The sequence below is a fragment of the Crocodylus porosus genome, unplaced genomic scaffold (genome assembly GCF_001723895.1).
Source record: "Crocodylus porosus isolate Cpor-Errol unplaced genomic scaffold, CroPor_comp1, whole genome shotgun sequence".
NCBI lineage: Eukaryota > Metazoa > Chordata > Crocodylia > Crocodylidae > Crocodylus > Crocodylus porosus.
This window is the reverse complement of record NW_017728931.1, coordinates 35,369,099-35,391,972: the sequence shown is the minus strand read 5'-3', so window position 1 is coordinate 35,391,972 and position 22,874 is coordinate 35,369,099. Positions and strand designations below refer to the sequence as shown.

Genomic DNA, 22,874 nt, shown 5'->3' with positions numbered 1-22,874 from the left:
CAGCACAGTGGAGCCCCAGGGCAGCCCAGGCACAGGCTCTGGGTGGCTTCAGCAAGAAAGGCCTGGCAGTGGTGAAGTGTAGAGGCTTCCTTTCCCCTGTACTGAGCAGCAGCTTCTGCTTGGCCACTGCTCCTGCTCAGTGTCGGTGGGCAGTCTGAAGTAGGCATGGGGCAGGCCAGGGTCAGGGCTGCATGTGCAGGGTCCAGCTTGTCTGCTCCGGCCGGGGTGAGTCTGGGGTGGGTCGGGTTTGGGGCTGGGGCTGTGCACTGGTGGCAGTTGCGGGGAAGAGATGCAAAGCACGCAGGCCCTGGGCTTTTGAGGGGGGTTAAGGGTGGTACTGACTAGCCTGCAGCTGCTCCCCAGAACGGCCAGTGTGGCCTGTGGTCCCAAATAATTGCCTGCCCTTGGCTCAGATACAAGGTCAGATAAACTACCAACAAGTATAGCTAACATTTGATGAAGGTAGTCAAAATCCATATCTTGAGTCTGCTGTTTTGGTGTGACGCAGACATTGTACAGGATTAGTACTGCATTTTTATATGAACTTTTAATGACTGAAGGATTTATAAAAGGGCATCAGCACATAAGCGTCAGCCCATAAGCTGTGGAGATTTATTTTATTCAATTAATTCAAATTCTTTCTACCCTTACTTCTTGGTGTTGGGCTCCAAATTGTAGATGATTTCCCAAAAGCAGGGTTTGAGATTTGAAATTTGTGACCTACATGCACAGTTTATTAATGATGTTTTCTTTCTTGTGTAACTTGCTCTATTTATAGAACTTGGAAAACTTTACAAATGAAACGAGTAACATTATTCTGTTTTAGAGATGAAAAAACTGAGGTACAGAGAAATGAAATGACTTGCTTATAGGTCCACAGCAGAGGCAGAGGTAGGCCTCAAGTTTCCTCAATTCTAAATCTATACTCTGCTTATTCAGCTTTGTCTCTGGAAAGGAAACAGTAGGTTTGAAGGACAGAATTGCATTTTGGGTGTTCAGACTGGGAAGGGCTATGACCAGTCTTGCCACAGGATACAGTAATCCATGCCTGCAGACAAATGTCATCATAAAAATGCTTGTGGCATCACAAAACCTGAGCAAACAGACCTCTATATCCCTTGTCACACCGCAAACGCCCAAAATTGGGTCCACAACAATTTCTAGTAATAGTTTCGGCTGCCTTTTTGTGGCACATGTCTGTTTACTTATAGCACAAGTCCATGGGTAGGCTAGGGCTGCCTGAGCTCCCCAGCTGCCCACAGTGGGTGCTTTTGGGGCTTCAGGGGCCCAATCCTGCATGACAGTCGCCCCAGATGCTTTGCCCCAACCTGGGGCCTGCATCTGCAGGTACAGAAAGGGAAGCCCATCCGTTTCCCCACTCTGCATTTGCGGACGCACACCCTGGGGATTCCTCTGCAGGTGTGGAACAGTTAAGACCAGTTCCCCGCTCCACATTGGCAGGGGAATGTCCAGGGTGCATGTCTGCTACTGGGGAGGGGTCCAGTCCTGCAGGGGGATTTCTGAAACGCATGTTTACAAAAGGGGAGAAACCATGGGGGATTCCTGGTAGTATGCATTTTGTGCTGCCATTCCCTGGGATGGGCCATGGTCAGCAAACACCACACTTGCAGACATGTGCCCCAGCAATCCCCCTGTAGGAGATTCCTACACCATGCATATGATGCTGCCACACCCTGACCTAAGTCGCACATCTGCAGGTGTGTGGGGTGCGTTCCCCAGTTTGAGCTGTGCACCTGGGGCCACTGGGGACATGACTTATGAGGAAAGACTGGAGGAGCTGGGCTTATTTAGTCTAGAGAAGAGGAGACTGAGAGGGGACTTAATAGCAGTCCTCAGCTACCTGAAGGGGAGGTCTAAAGAGGATGGAGCTAGGCTATTCTCAGTGGTGGCAGATGACAGAACAAGCTGCAACCAGGGAAGTTTAGGTTAGATATTAGGAAGAATTGTCGCGCTAGGAGGGCAGCTAAACGCATTGAGCACTTGTGCACCCTTGGCAGTGTTGATGCATGGGACAGTGACGGGTGGCTGGGCCTATGTAGTACAGTGGCTGTTTGCTTTTGCACCTCTTCTACCAACTCAACAGAACGGTCATCCCCTCTCATCAGCTATACTACTGATTGTTGGAACTTGATACTGAACAAACAGGGAAAGTCTTTTGTTAGACTGAAGAATTTTGGGCCTCTAGAAATGATATTTTGTGCAACAGAAAAAACAAATGAGACCAAGATCCTGGGCAAACATACATGCCCTACAAAGAACTCCAGAAATAACCCTGAGTGAAGCAGCAGCTATTTGGAAGCGTGTTATTTTGAAGCACTTACAGTTATGTTCCTATGCTCTGCAGAGCAAGACAGAGGTTTGATTGGTCCTTTGGCATCTCATAATGTTCAGCTCTTACCCTCTCCACTTCATGGGGGAAGTCAGAGAGGGGAGACAGTGTTGCAGACAGTCAGTGAATACTCTCCTGTGGGCTCATGTATCCATGGAGCCTGAGACATCAAGAATCCCTACAATGCCTCTGGTCTCCTGTTTCCAGCAGGAGGGCCTTGGCCATCCTCAGCAATTTATGGAACCTGGGAGCTATTCTTTCCACCCCCCTAGCTGGAGAACATACTGTTGCATGTCATCGTAGCTGACTTGAAGATCTCTGTCAGGAAGCTGCATGTCTGTTTGTAGCACAAAGCAATCCAAATTGGAAGTGCTTCAAGCATGCATCTATCCAAGGCCCAAGGTATTACCAGTGCTTGAGTGGCACAGGATTGATTAGGTGAGATATGCTCACGTGATCCCAAAATGAGCTACATTCTAACTGTAATTTGTCAAGCTGTCTTGGAATGAAAACTGGAATTCAGTGAAAATACAGAAATGTTATTTCTTTTATTTTTTCATACTTAAATAAAACTACATTAATAAAATCAGTTATTAAAAAATTATAAAATCTGAAAATGTTTTTATGATTGTTCACCCTGAAGTATTGATATTTGCTTTAAAAGATCTTTTTAATATGAGCCACAAATGCTCTGACCACCTGGAAGGCAATGGAAGGAATATTCTTTTCCCTTTGAAAAAATCAGATGAACATGAACATTCACAGATTCGGATTCTAAGGGCAGAAAAGGCTACTATGTTTCACGACAATGTGGCAGATACAGGTTGAAGAATTTCTTTAGGCAGATAGATTACTATTTGATCCATTTTCAGATGCTATTAGGTTTCTTTGTTCTGGAGGTTTTGGATTGTGGAGAAGCAGAAAAGGGGTCCCTTCAGTAGTTCCTACTAGGAGCTACTATAGTTTAGCTGTGGCTGTCCAGGAATTGTACGAAATGCAAGGGTTTGTTTTTTTTGCGATATCTTTTACTGGACTAACTTTATGGTTGGGAGAGCTGTTGGACAAGCTTTTGGTCACCACTAAATTATTACTTACTACAATATTTGCCCATCTTTCTGTGACAAGCAAGTGTTCTTACGGAGCAATGGATAGGTATGCTAACTGGTGTATTATATGCTAGCAAAAGGTAAACTACCTTTTCTGAATATCAGAGAGACATTTAAGTAATTGTCTTAGTTGGAATTAGATGGTGTGAAGCAGGATGACCTGAGCAATTACAGGTTGGCTAACATGACATCAGTCCTGGGCAAAAGTAATGGAAAAGTTGATACAGGATTTGATCAACGAAGAATTTAGTGATAGAGATATAACTGATACTATTCAGCATATTTTCAAGAGAAAGGAGTTTTGTAATAAGGCCAACGTGATTCATGTGTTGGTAAAATAACAAGTTTGATTAGGAATTGTGCATCTGTAATACTCTTAGCTTTTTGTCAGGCACTTGACTTCACAGTTTCATAGTTTGTAGGGTCGGAAGGGATCTGAGCAGATCATCGAGTCCGACCCCCTGCCGTGGCAGGAAATAATACTGGGGTCAAATGACCCCAGCAAGGTGTTCATCTAGCCTCCTCTTAAAGACCCCCAGGGTAGGAGCCAGCACCACTTCTCTTGGATGCTGTGCAACAGTTTGGTTAAGAAATTGATATGATACAATATCAGTAAAGATCATGACAACCACTAGTTGTAGTTAGTTGTAGCTAGTGTCAAAAATTGTCAGTGTGAAATCATCACTGCATGTGGCAGTTTCTAGGTGGGTTATGCCAGGATCATTTTAAAGTTCAATATTGATAGTTTTTTAATGCTTTGGAAAAAGATGCACAAATCATTGCTGATAAAATGTGTAGAATAAGGTAGTCTACCCTACGCTTTACACTACTGTAGCTAAACTGTTGCCAGCCAATTTAAAGCTAGTTCGAGTGTGTGTTTGCACTACTCTGTAACTCACATGTATGCAAGACTGCAGTGTGGGCATAATGCTGAGAGAAGATCTTTCCTTTGCTATTTGCCAGTTCCAGTGGTAGCCTGAGCTGTAGCTGACAGAATTGGAACATCTAGTGGACAAAATATGTATAGCAGTCAAGTATTATATTGCAAACCCCAAGCTAACCTTGCTCATTTTACAAGAGGTCTGATAGCTTTGTGCTGAAATACAGTGTTATTACAAGGAAGAGAGAAGAACTCCAAGTAGCTTAACCAGTGGTTCTCAAACTTATTTGGGACAAGACACCTTTCCGGGAATAAAACTGTCACCTAAAACCTGATTTGAAACAAATACTGAGCTTGTTGAGTGTTCATGCTGCTGCCTAAAGGCTAACCATTTTGAGGTTGCAGCTCCTAGCTTGAGAAATTCTATTTCAGCTATTTCATAGATGATTGATCTTCTTCCGTCTCAAGTGTGGTAGGATATGGCTTTTCTTTCTTTCCAAGGAAGTTTTACTTCTGTTAAGGTACAGCTTGACTTCAAGTTATTAATGCAGTAACTTAAGAATTAATCCATTATGAATTCTCCAGTGACCAGAAAGGTTTCTGTTGCTTTGTCTGAAGAGGTTTTAGTGGATTATGATCAGCTGTAAAGGGATGATTCATTTTCATGCATTTTGTAAAATCTCTTATCCTGCTTTGTTTTAACCTAAAAAGGGCGAGATTCAGAAATCTTAACTGGAGTAAAAACTGGGGTTTTTTTTCCCTCAATTAACATTGTTCTCTGATACCACTGGATTTCATACCACAACCATTTAACCAGATTAGTTCTGCTATGGAGAAGCTATAGGCAACTCAACAATAGCTTAGAAGAAAGAAGCTCTTCCGTGATTAGATACTGAGCCAGTATAATACTAAGGATCTGATGAGATGTGAAGCAAAGGTTCTGCTCACTCAAAGTTCTGCTTACTCTTCCCTTGAACTTTTCATAGGAGGGTTTCAGATTCTCTATCTGATTGGCATAGGGAATAGTCAGATTAAAATCAGATAATGGGGGAAGAGGTTTACCGTGGGAGAGCTGATTCATGTTAGTTGTTCATGTACCTATGGTAAGTGAAAGCTAAGTCAGGACAATTTAATCCTGTTTCATTAAGTGGTTATCTGCCCTGGTCTAAGTTTTCACTTACTGTGTGATAATTGCAGGCATGCAAACAGTAACTATTAGGGATGTGCAAAACAAGCTGCATTTGATTCAGATTCGGATTTGGCTTGAATCGGAGACAGTGATTCAATTTGTTGATTCTGATCACTGTCCCGATTCCATTCATCTGAATCCAAATCTGAAGATTCAGTGCTGATTCAGAGAATTAGCAATTCAGCCATAGACACAGCTTTAAATGTTTTTTCTACATACCTCAAGGCTCATGAATGCTGCGATGGTGGGGTGGATGGAGCGTCTCACAGGAGCACAGAGGCCCCTGCCCCCCCACCCTCCCACATGCTCAGCGGTGAACCTGGAAGTGGACCAGAAGTACTTTTGGTCTACTTCTGGGCTTTACTGCCAAGTGCGCTGGGGACCCCCCCATGCTCCTGTGGGACACTCCATCTGCCCCACCATCTCAGCATTCACAGGTCACCTGGTACCTTGAGGTATGTTGAAAAAACATATAAAGCTATGTCTATGTCTAAATTATTGAATCTTTTAAAGTCTCTCCGAATCGATTTGAGAGTTCTGATTCGATTTGGAGAGATTGAAGAGTCTTGTGATTCGATTTGGATTTGGCGATTCAGCCACCGAATTGGGCCAAATCTCCACTGAATTGAATTGGTGACCAAACCTTTGCACAACCGTAATAGCTATGTATCAGCTGCTCTGCAGTAACCAGCACTGACTTGAATCATTTGTTTGTATCCACAAGTACCTTTCCACTGGCTGCTGGTGGATTGCATAAGAATTATTTTATACAAAAGACCAAACAGAAGTGGTGGAATGTCATGCTTCTCAAAATTTTTCATCTCTTAATCAAATAGGGCTCTCTTTAAAGTGGCTTTTTGCAATTTACTTAGCACATGAAAAATGAATTTTGAGGTCTGGTTTTTCAGGAAAAAAAACAGTGATCACTCATGCCTTGAAGTGGCTAGTAAAAAATGCTTTGTCTAAGCAGAGAGATTTAAAGACTATTACAGCCAGCACAGACGCTTATGATCAGCTAGTCTGTCCTTCTGTAGAACACAAAACACAGGACTTCCCTCAGTTAATTCTTGTTTGGGGGAAAAAAATATTTAAAAAATCTCAAATCAGTTTAAAAATTACCCATTTGGAGAATCTAACACAACTCTTAGTAAATTGTCACCATGTTCATGATAATGTGAGATTAAATGGTATAAATGCTAAAGCCAAAGAAGATTATGATGTTCATTTACTTAAAGAATCTTCCATTTTTATTTCTTTTGTCTGGAGGTGAGATTTGTATAAAAAATGCAGGAGGATCTCTGAATCTTTTATGTTGTTGGCAGGAGACTGAGAGGCATAAGTATCACCTTAAAGCAGATACTTGTATTCCTTCTGTATATATTTATTTTTTTACCACTTTTCGGTTAACTTGTGTGTTCATTCACTCCACACCAAAGCCTCTTCTTTGGAAGTTCTTTTACTGAAACCTTGTCAGCACTTAGAATTTGCATCCATGGAGCAAACAAACCCTGAATCAGACCGCCTTTATTCCAAAACACATCTTGCTGTGATGTGAGAAAACCAGGTGGCCTTGCCACATTCAATTATGTGTTGGTGCAATGTGGTTTAGAGCTCTGCTGCTTTAGCATGTGGGAAACATTCGATTTTTCTGTTGATATGCGAACACGATCTGTGCTTTAACCCACACTACAGCTGCCTATCCTTTAATAAAAAATATTGTCTAATTTTATTATTTCTTCCTGAGTTTCATATACTATTAAAGTAAACTCAGCAGCTTGAGAACAGTGATGTTTTAAACATTTTAATAAATATTCTGCTTGCAGCCTGTACAGTGGCAAAGGGGCAACGTTCTGGACAATGTCAATGACAAACTGCCATACAGCATGCAGAAACATTCACACTGGAAAGAACTGGTTTTAACTATACATGTTATTTCTGTCAAGGGAAGTTTAGAAAGATACAAATAGAGATGAGAATGGGCCTGTGGTGTCCAGCTTATAAAGTTTTCCCAAATTTGGTATTCTAAATTGTGGTTCTTTACAGCAAATAGTACTAAAAAGGAAATACTTATTTAACTGTGAATTGAAATTTTGTTCCCTGAGCTTCATCCTGCCATTTATAAACTGAAATCTTTGACTCTATGCCCGTTACTGTACAATAGGAGAAGGGTTGATTCTTCTCAAGAACTTCCCACTGCTTTATCTGTAGCTATCCCTAAGAGGTGCTCCTATTTGAGTTAAGGAAAGCTTTAAGCAGCTTTTACTATTACAACACCACAGCAACTCTCCCACCAGCTTTACTGCAAAAAGACAGAAGAAAGAAGTTTGTTGCCTGCTTTGCTAGGTATTCCTCTAAGTTAGGGGTGGGCAAAATACAGCCTGCAGGCTGGATCTGGTCTGCCAGGCACTTTCATCCGGTCTGTGGTGCCCACCAACAAATTGTACCTCGTCCAGCCCTTCTGTCCATGAGGGTGGGAGTGAGGTGCCCATGTATACACACACTGGCAAAATTAGTGGTGCACAGATAAAAATTTTTGGGACCAATACCAATAGCTGATTTTTAAGGAGGCATATTGGCCAATACTGGTCTGATTTCTGATGCATAGCCTGGCAGCATGAAGAGCTGTCTCTGGCTGGTAAATCTGTTGTGGTGGAAAGGGAGGGGAAGGGAAGGGGAATGGGGGCAGATCAAGACTGCCCAACCCCAGTCCCACTCCCTCCTGCACCGCGGGGGCCTTGGTCTGCTCCTCGACACCCCTTCCCTTCCCCCTCCCCTTCCACCACAACAGACTTACCAGCTGCATGCAGCTCTCCAAGCTGCTGAGCTGTGCTCCTCACTGCCTATGTGCTGTGCTGTGGCTGTGTGACATACAGCACTGGCCAGAGCCACACGCCACCTGTTACCAGTGCCTGTGCTAGGCACCAACACCCCAAGCACCCCTGCCTGCTGCTTTGCCATGGGAGGAGTGTGCAGAGGGCTCCCCCCACCCCCTAACCCTCCCTCACTGCACAAACACCACATACTCATACCCTGCCCCCACAACTCTCCACATATACACACCCCAAACATATCCTATTGCCCCCTCAAACATAGTCACCCCCCCACACTTTCCCACACAATATAACAGACTAAGAATTTATTTTTGAGTTATTATGCAATCAACTCCATATACAGTATGCAAACACAAACCATGACAAAAATATTTTTTGTAATAAAATTAAAATACCCTAAAAATTAAATGCCTACTGTATGATTTGATTTTTTTTTTCTGGTTTGAAAATGGTAGCCACCCTTCCCAAAATGAGTATTTCTGGGGGACAGGGGGAGGGACTTCCAGTGGCATAGGTCAGGAGTTAGGAGTGGGACTTCAATCCCAAGGTAGCAACCCAGGGGTAGAGGCAATTGTCAAGGGGTAGGGATACCTATGTGGCCCTTGAAAGCTCACAAAAAGGGTCACAAAATGCTTAGAAGCAGGAGTAGAAGCGGATGTCGTTTTCTTAGACTTTAGCAAGGCCTTCGATATGGTATTGCATCCTATTCTCATAAATAAATTAAGAGGCTGTGACACATGTTTACATGGTCCAGTAGGTGGCAAATTGGCTTAGCAGTTGCACCCAGAGAGTGGTAGTAGACGGGTTGGTATTGACCTGGAAGGATGTGGGTAGTGGGGTCTCACAGGGTTTGGTCCTTGGACCTGTACTCTTCAATATCTTCATCAGTGACTTTGATGTGGGTGTGAAGTGTACTCTGTCCAAGTTTGCGGATGATACTAAATTGTGGGGTGAAGTGCACACTTCAGAGGGTAGGGAACGATTGCAGGCAGACCTGGACAGGTTAGAAAAGTGGGCAGTACACAATAGGATGCAGTTCAACAAGGACAAGTGCAGAGTGCTGGACCTAGGGCGCAAAAATATCCAGCACACGTACCGGCTGGGAAGTGACCCTCTCAGCAGCACAGAAACGGAAAGGGATCTCAGAGTCATAGTGAACTCCAAGATAAACATGAGTCGTCAGTGTGATCAAATCAGCAAAGCTAACCGCACTTTATCATGCATCAGCAGATGCATGACAAATAGATCCAAGGAGGTGATACTTACCCTCTATGCGGCATTGGTCAGGCTGCAGTTGGAGTCCTGTGTCCAGCTTTGGGCACCGTACTTCAAAAAGGATATTGATAGACTTGAGAGGGTCCAGAGCAGGGCTACTTGTATGGTTAGGGGCTTACAGGACAAGCCCTGTGAGGAGAGACTGAAGTACCTGGACTTCTTCAGCCTCTGCAAAAGAAGGCTGAGAGGTGATCTTGTGACCACCTACAAATTCATTATGGTGATGCAGCAAGGGATCAGAGATGTTCTGTTTATGAGGGTGCCTCTTGGGGTAGGTAACAGGGAACAATGGTTACAAACTGACAGCAGATTTAGGCTAGATATCAGGAAATACTTCTTCACAGTAAAGGTGGCCAAAATTTGGAATGGGCTTCCAAGGGAGATGGTGCTCTCCTACCTTGGGGAGCTTTAAGAGAAGGCTGGCTAGGCATCTGGCTGGGGTCATCTGACCCCAGCACTCTTTCGTGCCCAGGCAGGGGGTTGGACTCTGTGATTTGTTGAGGTCCCTTCTCACCCTAGCATCTATGACTATGAAAAAGGATTCTTCATGTAATTCCATGAACAAGCAGTCAGGACTCATAGTAAAAGTGATATCTTTTATTAAACCAACTAGATTTTTGCAAAAAAAAACCCCTTTAATTGCAAGCTTTCGGGCATAAACACCCTTCATCAGGCATCAGAGAAAAGATTAAATTGCAATTAAAGACCTTTTTTTTGGTTGCAAAAACCTAGTTGGTCTAATAAAAGGTATCACCTCTACTATGTGTCCGGATTACTTTTTCCTCTAAACCAATATGGCTACAGCCTGGATACCCAATTCCATGAACAAAGAATTCCTAGTTTAAATGTAGTCTTTAGAAACTCAAACATCTTTTGTTTAGGCTTAAGGTATTATTTTTTAAACAAATGGTGTGTGTTTCCATTTTCCTGTTGTTATCTGTTTCATTCACAACATTTCCTTGTAAAAAAGTTTGTTTTCCTTCTAAAAATCCACAAACTAAAGAGTCAGTCAAAAATCTTCCAAATCAACAAACCCTTTTCAGTTACTATATAATTCCACAAATTCAATCATTCCATCAGTTGTTATAAATGTACACTTGCTGGATTAGTAAGGCAACCTCACTAGAACTTCATATCTCTGTCATATTGAAAATGGTGGGGTTTTGTTCCCTTTTTTTCCTTCTAATACAGAACAAACTTCATTATCTGAAGTTTGGCTAGAATGATATAGTTGAACATGGTCCTGCTTTGAACAGGGGGTTGGATGAAATGACTTTGAGGTCCTGTCCAACCCTATTGTTCCATGATTCTATGTCAGTAGAAGATTGGGTAGATTTACAAAATGGAAGTTTAGACAACTGAAAAAGTTTTTCTTTGTTACAAATGTTGGGTACATGACCTGATTTCAGATAAGTTAGGTCAGTGATTCTCAACCAGGATGTGACAGCACCTTTGCGTGCCTTGAGATCCTTTCAAGGCTGCCATGAGGTGCCATGCAACATTAGTACTGCTAGGTGTGCAAACATGATATTTCAAATGGGAATCCATAGTGTTAGAAACAGCCATGACCTGTTGCAGTTTTTCTGAGATCCTTGTAACAGAAGAATTACTCTATTAGTTGAATGAAATCTAAGCGCTGACATTTTCCAAAGGATCCCTTGAGTCTGAGGAGGTTGAGAACCACTGATTTAGGTTATACTTTCCATTGTCTTGTCTCTCTCACACACGCATTAAACATTTAACTAACTTACCTTCCCCAGTGGGACTACAAGTAAATTAAGACTTACAAGTGCCTTCTGTTAGGGAAAGTTGCAACACTGCCTTTTCAATTTTTGTATTCTGGGGTTCGTATTCTTACTCTCTTACTCTGCTCTCCCTGAACTAATTGGTAAAATGATTGCATGCTTCTGAAAATCCTTTCTTAGTGTTCACTCCTATTCTGTTCTCTTGTAAAATTGTTTCCCTAACGGTCACGAGATAGGAACTCCATTAATGATTATTTTATTTTTTTTCTAAAGGTGTATTGTATTGTGTTATAGAGACAGCACAGAAAGCTTTTGCTGACTTCAGTTGCGCTTGCTCAGTGCTTCTGCAAATTAGGCTCCATGGTTCAGACAAGGGAAATTGTACCTCTAAAAATGAGGAATGCATGACTAGTGGCTCATTAGAATTTTGATTTGGAAATTGAGTATTCTCTAGGAATTGTGTGGTATAGATTGGGCTACTGCAAAGTTCTCATGTGTGACATTTACCTCGTTTTGTCATAATTTGAAATGTCCTCATGGTTTTCAGAATTTAAAAATATATACATACGCAAAATGTCAAAGCAAAGCAAAACCCAAGTCTTTCATCTATTGTGCATTACCAGTTGCCACAGTAGTATTTCTGGTGCTTGAGCTAAAGGATTTTTCTTCTCCTCCTGCTAGTTTATGTATAACCATTTATGTTCCATGAAGTAGCTGTAGAAAGAATTCATAACATGCTGAGAATAGTGTAATATCCATGTCATCCCCATTTTACAGATGGCATTTTCAAGGACAAAGGTATAACAGGTCTTCGCTGAGAGACAATTTAGCTAACCCCTTTGTATTTAAGTGTGATATAATAGAACTGTGATCTGCTTGTGTAACCTGAAAGAGTTCAGAAGTGCATGTAAAACTCCTGTTTTTGTCTATTATTGTTATTATTATTAGTTGCTGTATTTTATAGTATTTTACACTGATAATTCATAATACTTAATAACAAAAAATATTGTTTTTCTAGGGATTTTGTTGTCCTGCCCTATGGTACTATTGCCAAAGGGGTGGGTGCCCTCCAGATTCTGTCTTTCTATTCTGTTAAGCAGCAGTGGGACTAAGCATTTTCTTCCTAAGGTACTTAGGGAGATAGATGCTGCCGCATGGGGAGATAGCCTTGGCTTTAGACTCTTTATGGTTTTTGGCATGCTGTCAGAATTAAGCACTAATCACACAGTGCAGAGATGGGATGCAGTTGTTTGGCTTGTAAGTTATCCAAGTCAGAATGGAATAGTATAGGATGGGCAAAATGCATCTCTGTAAATGTAAGGCATTATCTTTGCTAAAAAACAAAACTTTGCTGCAAACGGACTTCTCAAAAAGGGTTGTAAAAAGATTTTATAATGAAAAGTTTTGTGCCTCCTAATGAGCAAGAATAGTCCGGTAATTCTCTGCAAGATGTCCTGTATGTATTCTGTCATCTCTCTCTCTCTGTCACTATGGTGGGGTTTTTCTAGTTTTGCAGCTTCAGGGAAGGGACTCTTTGCACATTAATGAAGTTTCTAATACACAGTGATAATTACTGAAATAGAAATAATATCTTGTACAATACACGTTTGGTAGAATCTTTTTGGCAGTCCCCTTCTTTCAGCGCATACTCTTTCTTTCTCTCTCTCTCTCTCTCTCTCTCTCTCTTTCACACTCACTTAATGTTTTAGGAATGGTTGCTTATTTTTCTTTTGTTAAGAGCTGCTGCCTTTTTCCTTTTCCCTGCATTACTTTAGGGGAAAAAAAAGACCATGTGCCAGGAGCAGTTAAGCATGTCAGTTTTATATTTAGGGGAAATTTATATAACTCAAAACAGGATACTTTCCATTAAGGTGTCCACACAAGTGTGAAGAATTCTCCTCAGTGCTATTCCCTTTTTTCATACATTTTTAAATTAGGGAAGTCAGAGAGAAGTAACCATATTTTTAATGCTGAGGTCAGCGGAACCCTGTTCACTTTGTCCCCTATTAAAAATGAACTGGTTGTAAAAAATGGTGACTTTCAACTTCAGAGGGTATTGTTAAAGTTGTAGATTTCAGTCTTTTGTTTTAGACAACTTTTATTAGGTGCCATTCAACAGAGATTTTTGGAATTTAGATTGATATCGTTGTTCAGCTTCTGTCCTCACTGAAACATTGAACATGGGCTTGTTGATTTCATGTCTAGAAGTACCGTGTTTGCCGTGCGAGTTTTTCTGGCATAAATTTGAGTTTCGCGTTTTTGCCAGCATTCTCCAAATAAAAAATAATCTAAACTGGAAGTTGGGTTTTGAATATAGCATCTGTTTTCCACTGCATGCATCTTTTTTACTGTTCGCAGGACTAAACTTATGTAAACAGGTGCAAAGACTCGAGAGTCAGGGTAGTCTAATCTCTAGTAGTCTAGAGTAGTCTGGGAGGCACATTTTTGACTGCTAGGCTGTATTCTGATAGACTCCCATTGTGGCCTTTGTCAAATCACTTCACCGTTCTGCTTCGCTCTACCCTAACAGCACTACAGTGCTGGTTACCTACCTCAGATTTAATTAATGTTTGCAGTCTTTTGAAAGCAGGGTATGAATCAATCTTGCAAATGTATTTTGTTCATTTATTTAGCAAGAAAGCTTTTAATCAGCAAGTAAAATTTTTCATCACCATCCTTGTGGAAGATGTAGTTGAATACATTTTTTTCTCTGATGTAGTAAATGTTCTTCATTCTTTCAAGGTTATAAATATCTTCATTAAGTTAATTAATATCTCATTTTTAATTCTGTGCACAAAGATGCAGTAAACTATAGGATTTCCCAAGGGTTTTGCTGTCTATGTTTCTCTCATTTTATTTAATATTGTAGTGTGTGACACAACAGCGGTACCTACATTTAACACATAACCCTATGGATGATTCATTCTTCAAGATCAGTATAGAGAAAACACACTAGTCAAGATCTGCTTTTTCCCCTAATTGTATTTTTTTATCCTGTAGCAGTTTGGAAAGGGCTTAGAGCAGTTCATCTCTTTGCCATTTTATATTCTATAGGCAGCTCCCTGGAGCATGCTAGCAGAATGACTACATGCCCTTTTCATAGCTACAGAAATATCACACAGGCATTTGTCATCCTCCCCGTGGCATACTGTAAACCTCTGGAGCACCTTAACCATCCCCTCATGTTTTTTCAGCCACCCTTGCAGCCTCCATGGAGACAGGTTTTCATCCCAGGTAACCAAGTTGTTGCTGCTCTGGGGTAGAAAATGTGCGAAAGCAGCTTTATCAGCACAGATGCTCCCAATAGCTTGTTAAACACAGAATAGATTATTGTTGTGGTGTTTTTAAATTAATCCTCCCAAACATATAAAATATTTCTGTGCTTCACAAGAACTGAGTTACCTTTAAACATTTGATGACTTGCTCACTGGCCAGGTAGCAGGAATTTTGATTGGCTTCAGTTGTATCAGCTGAACAGTTATTGGTAGGTATTCAAAGATCAGGTTTTCTGTATGTTTGTAAATGAGCTCATGTTCTGTCCAGTAGGCTGTAGCCTGTCATTTCTCTAATATGTGAGATCACACTAAACAAAATTCAGACGATGGCTGCATCAGAAGGCAGAGGTACTATTCTGTTTTATTAGAAGGCTACAATAACTTGGCTTGGTGTTAACTCTTTGCTTGTTTTCTGTTGGTGCAGGAGATACATCGTCGGTTTGAAAATGCTCCGGACTCTGCCAAGACAAAAGCTCTGCAAACTGTTATTGAGATGAAGGTAAGAGATACCATATTGTAAAAAAGAAGATTCTGTTCTCTGGTAGAAAGTGAGCAGATGGAATTTGGCACTGAAAATCTGAGATGCTGTATGAGATACAGTGCCTGTTTCAGTATTTTTAATTAAAAAATTCTTGGAGATTTTTCATTGTAGTTTTATTGTGGTGGTTTGTGCCATGACAGATGTCTACTTTGTCTGCCTCTACTGGGTTTTATGGTTTCCAGACAATTAGCCAAGTTTTCGTTACATTCTGAGGATGAGAATGATGAAATAAATGGCTGTCTTAATGATGGTAGTGGACATTCTTTCCCTCTACAGTATTTTCTCTTCCCACAAAAAGCAGTGGTGGCCACCAAAGGGTTGAGAATTGCCTGTGTAAAGCAATACTGTGCAACACGGAGGTTGGAATAAAAAGAGTTTGAAAACACAACAGTGCTGTTGTTGTTTACGAGCCTTATGCCCGTGTTTATAGCATAATAATAATAATCATCTCTTGCACAAATCATACACACACACACACACACACACACTATATGTGTGTTTAACTATAAGCCAGATACAATTTTTGTCAAGAGAAAAGGGTGCTGTGTGTTTCAGTGGAAATGGAGGCTCATGCTTCTTCAGAGAAGTGAATGGAAAGCCTGTGTGTTTGATATCTAGACAAATCCATGGATGATGACAAATCCATGGATGATAGAAATATTAATAGCTTTCAAAGAGAACTGTTGGAGATGTTTTCTCTGGCATTGCTAAACCGATACAAGTGAATCAGGGATGGATCACTTTAGATATAGCCAGTGCAACAGTCTCCCTCTATATCAGTGATTCCAACCAGGAGATAATGCTACCCTGGGGTGCCTGGAGATTCTTTTGAGGGGGTTGGGGGTGTGCCACACAATGTTTGCACTGTTAGGTGTGTAAACATGATTCACAAGATAAATCCAGAGATTTTAATAGAAATCAATAGTTTCATAGATTTCGTAGATGTTAGGGCTGGAAGGGACCTCGAAGATCATCAAGTCCAGCTTGCTGCCCCAGGGGCAGGAAGTCAGCTGGGGTCATAGGATCCCAGCAAGATAAGCATCCAGGTGTTTCTTGAATGAGTCCAGAGTAGGTGCCTGCACCACTTCTGGAGGGAGTCTATTCCAGGTCTTGAGGGTTCAAACAGTAAAGAATTTTTTCCTTATGTCCAGCCTAAAACAGTCTTAGAGGAGTTTATTGGTCCTTGTTTTTTCTTGGGGTGCTCTGGTGAACAGATGTTCTCCCAGATCTTGATGTATCCCCTTATATACTTATAAGCAGCCACCAGGTCCCTCCTGAGCCTGTGCTTTTCCAGGCTGAAGAGTCCCATGGCTCTCAGCCTCTTTATAAGGCCTGTCCTCTGATCCTGCCCTCTGATCTTGTGCGTGGCTCTCCTCTGGACTCTCTCAAGCTTCTTGAAATCCTTCTTGAATTGTGGAGCCCAGAATTGGATGCAGTACTCCAGCTGCAGCCTCACCAAGGCTGAGTACAGCAGGAGGATGACATCCTGCGATTTACTTGTGAAACATCTATGGATGCAAGCCAGAGTTTGGTTTGCTTTACCAGCTGCAACATCGCACTGGTGGCTCATGTTCATCTTGTGATCAGTCATGACCCCTAAGTCTCTTTCGGCCACGGTGCTAGCAAGCGTAGCACTGCTGGGCCTATACGCATGCTGTGGGGTTTTTTCCCCCGAGGTGGAGTACCTTACATTTATCAATATTGAATGTCATCAGGTTTGTATCCGCCCACTTCCTAAGTTTATCCAAGTCAGCCTGGGCCACTAGCCTGTCCTCAGGTGTGGACGCTATGCCCCGAAGTTTAGTGTCATTGGTGAACTTAGCCAACGTGCTTCTGACACCAATGTCCACATCATTGATAGTTGTAGTCTTCCAGAGTTTTTTGCAACAAAAGAACTGGTATATTATTTTTGTATAATAAAAAAAAGAGAGAGAACTAACAACTGGCATTTTCCAGGTCATTCCAAGTAAGTTTCCAAGACCCGGGGGTGCCTTAGATCTAAAAAGATTGAGAACCACTGCTCTGAACCATCCACTTGTGCCACTGTTGGAGACAGGATTCTGGGTGAGATGGACCATTGGTTTGACCCGGTGTGGCATTTTTTATGTTCTTATGTTCTTACATGTAAGCAAAGAACACAATGTTAGGAGATATTCTAAGTTATGTCATGGCATCAAGTATGACAAGTCTACAGGGAAGTTGCGTGGAGACAAACTGAGTGAATTAAAATGGTCTTTGAAAAAGCAACAATCCATTTTCACACAGGCACATCCTACAAGTAAGTGTTGGAATAGTGATTGTTAGCTGTGTCCTTTTCCAAGAAAGAGCTGCTGTTTCAAAGCCCTTTTGCCGAGGTAGAGTTCTTAAAGAAAGAAATGATGAAGGCTGCAGACATTGTGTGCCCACAGAAGTGACAAACTTATGCAAAAAGCAGCCTCTCAGGAAACACAGCAGCCAACAAAATCTGATTTATCAGATAATTTGTACAAGGAAAGGCATGTGCTTCTTTTTTACTAGCTATTGAAGAAAGCAAAAATGTGAATGATTTTGCGCAGCTAGAGTTATGTTTGTTCAGGTTGTCAATCAAGAAATGAATGTGACAGATGGTTTTTTGAAGTTAGTGCCAACTAAAGGAAAGGACCTTTTCAACAGATGACCACAGCTTTGGACAAATTAAATGTGGACTGGAGAAGGGAACTGAATGTTGCAACAGGCAGGACTTGTTCCATGTTGGGAAGTAACACAGGATTTGGGGGAAAACTCGAGAGTAAGGGGCAGAGTATCTAGACTGGGGCGGGCAGTAATTTTGGGCAGAGGGCCACTTACTGAATTTCGGCAAGCCATTGAGGTCCGCGTGACAAGCAGCCCGGGGCAGATTAATATTAATTTTCTAAATTTTTTAGGGGCCCCACAGGCCGAATAGAATGACCTGGCGGGCCACATCTGGCCCCCAGGATGCATTTTGCCTACCCCTGATCTAGATCATGAGTTCTGTGTTTTTCATTGAATTCCACATCAGGAAGCTCTCTCTGCCAAAACTCTGGGTATGGCTCACAGGGTTGTTAGCCATTGGAGAAAAGTTACTTTCAGCATGGATTGCTGTATTATGCTGAAGTGCACTCACTGAATTGTAGGGCTGTCTTAAAGTGCTTCCTTAAACAATGATGCGAGATTGAAGTATTTATGAGAAAGAAAGAGAAACCTGCAGCTGAACTTCAAGATGAAGAATTATTACAGGATCTTGCCATCTTGATGAACACATTCAGGCATCATAGTACTCGAAACTCAAAAATGCACGGTCAGAACTAGCTTATGACTGTGTTTTATGCCTTTGAAATGAACCTCTCATTGGGACAAATAGCTCTGTGCAGTGTAGCACACTTTTCCACCTTGAATCCACTGCTACTTGCCACTGGGATTGAAGGTGGTAAGGGCCTAGAAAAATATGTGGTCAATATTTCAGGCACGAATTCCAGAACAGGTTCTCTGATTTTTTGGAGCCACGAAGCAGAATTAAGACTTTTCAGCACCCCATTCCGTGTTTGTCCGGAATATGCCCATCAGTAGCTGCAAGTGGAACTCGGAGATCTTCATTGGAACACTACACTGAAAGATAAATTCTCAAAAGTTAGGATTCACAAACCTGGGAGAAAACTATCCAGCAATAAAATCCTTCACATCGAGGGTGTTCTCTATGTTCACAAGAAAATGCACATGCATACGGATCTTCTTATGTATGGACATTAACGATCAAAGCTGTGCTCAAGATGCAGTGAAAACCACTTGAATGTCGCCCTGAAAGTGGCTCTGGCACTGTTGTTAGGACTAAACATACAGGAAATAATTGCAGCCAAGAGGTGCCAGGTGTCCAGGAAGAGTCCTAGCAGTTTGTAAGACATTAATTTGTGCAAAATATTTTTTTGTTTTGCTTTAAATTCACCTTACATTCTCTTCATTTTCTTAATAAGCTCTGTAGCAAATACTTTTTCAAAACAAATTAATTTTTTCACACATTTGGATACTTGTTTGTAACAATTTTTTATACAACCCAAAATTTAAAAAATGGTCTATGTTGAAAACATAGGCTTGTCACAAACATAGACTGAGCTTACTGAGTTAATAACAAATTTGGTGAAAAATTTAGGATGTGGCCTGAAAGTACCTGCAAAGCAGAGAATATGACTTGTTCGCTAATATGTGTTTAACATCCATGAGTAGAGTGATGGCTGCTTTAGTGGATGCAGTTTGGAAGATGAATAATCATGTACATTATTAAGCATAACATTGTGGGCTCTGTGTACATCAGTTCTCCCTCTTCCTAACACTTGAGAGTTCCATGGAAACAATGCATTGAGCAGTTTGGAAAACTTCCATTTATTCTCTTAAATTGAAAAGAATATGAAATATATTGTTTACCTGTTTGCTTTTTCTAACAATGTAAAAAAGTATCTGAAATCATCTGTGAATGGCTGACTATAGGTTTGCATCCTCTACAGCAGGGGTGTCAAACTCAGCTGGCCCCGAGGGCTGGATGAATGGTGTAGGGCTGGTTCGTGGGCTAGACCAGGCCCATGCCTTTCTCCTCCTGCCCCTCACATGCCTGACCCAGTGTATGTGGAATTTACCCATCTGGGATGCTAGCCCAAGTGGGCTGTGTGGGTGGTGCAGCCCAGGACCTGTCTCCAGGAAGATGCCCGGTTGGTGCAGCCTGTGGTCTGGCCTAAGCAAGTGGTGCAGTTGGTGCAGCCTGAGGCCTAGATTTCAGCGAGCGCTGCAGTCAGCACAGCCCAGGACTGGCCCCAGTAGGCAGCACTGTCTAGAATCCAGCCCTAGTGAACACTGCAGATGGCATGACCTGGGATCAGCCCCAGTGAGTAATGTAACCAGGAATCTGTCCCCAGTGAGCATTGCATGTGGTGCATCCTGGGTCTGGCCCCAGCAAGCACTACATGCCCTTTATGGCCCATATTTTGTTCCCCAACTTGGAACCCTCACTTCATTGACGTTAGTTAAGCACATGTTTCATGTGTTTTTATACTATATCCTTGGATTAGGGTTGATGTGAATCTGCCTTTTCTACAATTAGAGCCAAACGTGTCCCATCATAATATCTGTTGTACATACTCTCTCTGGACTGCAAGCTTATATTTTTCGCATGGTTTTACTGCCCTAGCAGTAAATATTTTTGGGCCCTAGCAACATGCTAGTTTAGCCTTAAACTTCTCCTTTGCTTTCAGAAATGAGGTGAAAAAATGTCTGTTTCACAAAATTTATATGCTAGCTTTCAAATAGGTGATGTTTAAGTGGGTGGAGACCAGTTCTTTTAGGATCATTTATTGAAGGGCAGTTCCAGTTCCAGCACACATATGTCTTCTGTTCCTCTCATGGTTAACAAGTCATTTAACATTATGTTGCTTTTTTATCTCATCTTATCTTTTTTAGGACTCAAAAATCTCCTCCATGGAGCGAGGTCTCCGGGATTTGGAAGAGGAGATCCAGATGCTGAAGTCAAATGGAGCTGTGAGCACGGAGGAGCGGGAGGAGGAAATGAAGCAAATGGAGGTGTATCGTAGTCATTCCAAATTCATGAAAAATAAGGTAATGAGAAAAGTGATAGTAATCATGACCTCTCTGACTACTAGGGAAGAGATGGGAAAAGTATTTATACTTAGCTATTCAACCAAGAACGTAGTTGGGACTTGCATATTACCCTAACCACTTGGAAATGGTGCAAAGGTATCTACACTTGGCTTTGAAATGGAATAGCCTCATAATTTTTAAGAGAAACTAGGGAATTGTATGCTCAGTAAGAAGAAGGGCCAAATTCGGCTCACTACTTTGGTTGACTTGGTTGCAATTTTTTGTGCATCTCTGGGCCCTTTATAATCCTTTTGATAGGATTAGGTTAATTTAGCATTTGGAGATGTTTGTATGCCGGTGGCATTGGGAAATCCTGGTCCTCAGGCACAGAGGTGGCACAAATAAATTACTGTACTGTGTAGAATGTACAGTTGATGTATACTTTATTTCTACTGGATTCTTTGGAGCTCTCATCACTGCACTGAACTGATTTGTTTTATGCTTATAGTTTTCACTTACTGGAGAGTGTTGAACACAACTGTTGTATCATCTTAAAGAAGAAATATACATTAATAAGACTTAGTAAGACTTGTTAGTAACCTTCCACTCAATCCAGCTTAATGATTTACTCCAAGAAAAACTTTTCTCCTTGCATCCTGTTGAACTATCACTAGAAACTGAATACAAAACTTCCCAATATTAGGAATATGAAAAGACTATTTAAATTGTCTTCTACCTCATGTCTGCTACTAAATTGTCTACTGTTTCATGCCTCACCTTGTTAGCAGTTTGCTTCTCCATCCCCTTCTTTAGGCCTAACGAACACATTCTCCTTTGGTTTATTTCTGTACTGCTTCCGTCCCTTGTGCTCTCTTTTCCTGCTGACAACTTGCTCCCTAACTCTAGTTGATTTAACAGCCTGTTCCCCCTTGTGACTTGTCCAGCTCCAATCCTGATGTCTCAGCCATACCCTGCAGTCCTGTCTTGTTTTATAAGTACACAGAATCATCTTTTTAATAAGATATTTTGTTGGCATCAGTAGCTGCCTCAGGATAACTTATCCCTCTAAAGCCAAGGATTTTCTCTTGCTATTTCTGCCTGAATTTTCTATTTGTTTCTTTTTTCAAAATGGTTGTACTATGTGCTCTACAATTGAAATAATAGCTGCAACCACATTTGTAGTGTCAATTTTTGCAAGGATGATAATGAAACTCTTGCCTGAGGACTTGACAATACAGTGACTTTAACCCCCAGAGATCTTGACAGAGAAGGGAATGAGGAACCAATCTTGACCTTACTATTTAGTTTTTAATTAGTTGTAATCACTTTGTTGGCTGAAAGAGGTCAGCTAAAAGATGATAAATGTTGAAATTGAAAAGAATAACAATGTCGTGGCAGGTAGAGCAACTGAAAGAAGAGCTAAGTGCCAAAGAGGCTCAAGGGGAGGAACTGAAAAAGGGAGCGGCTGGTCTCCAAGCTGAGGTCTCTGCTGTAAGATTTCTCTCTTTGTGTGCAGTGGCCATTTGCTGGGGCTTTGCTAGCTCTATGACTTCCTGGGTAGCTTACGCTTCTCTTAAACTTTGCGTTTTTAGTACTAGAACTAACCAGTCTCCCCTACTGTGCATCTGTCTGTTGTTCACATCCTCTTGGCATCTGTAGCCTCACTGTTTAAAACACACTCTGACTACCCGTATTTGCTCTCTGAGACAAAGATTCTACTTTAGTGACGATTTCACAGATGGGCAGCGTTTCTAAAGTGCTTGGCACCCACCATTAGGCTCAGATTTTCAAACGATGCAATGCTTCATTTAGGGATCAAAATAAACAGCCAGTTTTTTTTTTTTTTTAAAAACATGCTCACCTGTCTTGTAAATGTCTCCTTGACTATAACAGTTTAAACTGGTGTGTACTAAGTACTTTTTTAAAATTGGCCTTTGGTTAAGTACTTAACAAAGATTTGAGTGCTTTTAAAAATCTGCCCCTGTGTTGTGTTAGCAGTGTATGTTAAAACTTCTTCTTTTTCTAAATACTGCATGTGCTGGGTGATCAGCATGTGTCACAGAGGAGAAAGATATGAGCACTTAATGCTGCCTTTAACTTTC

At 41.5% G+C, this 22,874-nt stretch overlaps 1 protein-coding gene across 6 annotated transcripts in view; it reads left to right on the top strand.

Moving 5' to 3' along the window:
- The window catches only part of ERC1 (ELKS/RAB6-interacting/CAST family member 1), a 467,579-nt gene that overhangs the window by 124,505 nt on the left and 320,200 nt on the right, over positions 1-22,874 (top strand). For 5 of the 6 annotated variants that reach the window (XM_019544570.1, XM_019544571.1, XM_019544569.1 and 2 more), the window contains exons 4-5: positions 15,076-15,150; positions 20,635-20,790. In XM_019544570.1, coding sequence (XP_019400115.1) covers positions 15,076-15,150; positions 20,635-20,790 — 231 coding nt within the window. Of the gene's footprint in view, positions 1-15,075; positions 15,151-20,634; positions 20,791-22,170; positions 22,255-22,874 lie in introns of all 6 variants that reach the window. The other variant, XM_019544574.1, reaches the window with a different exon arrangement.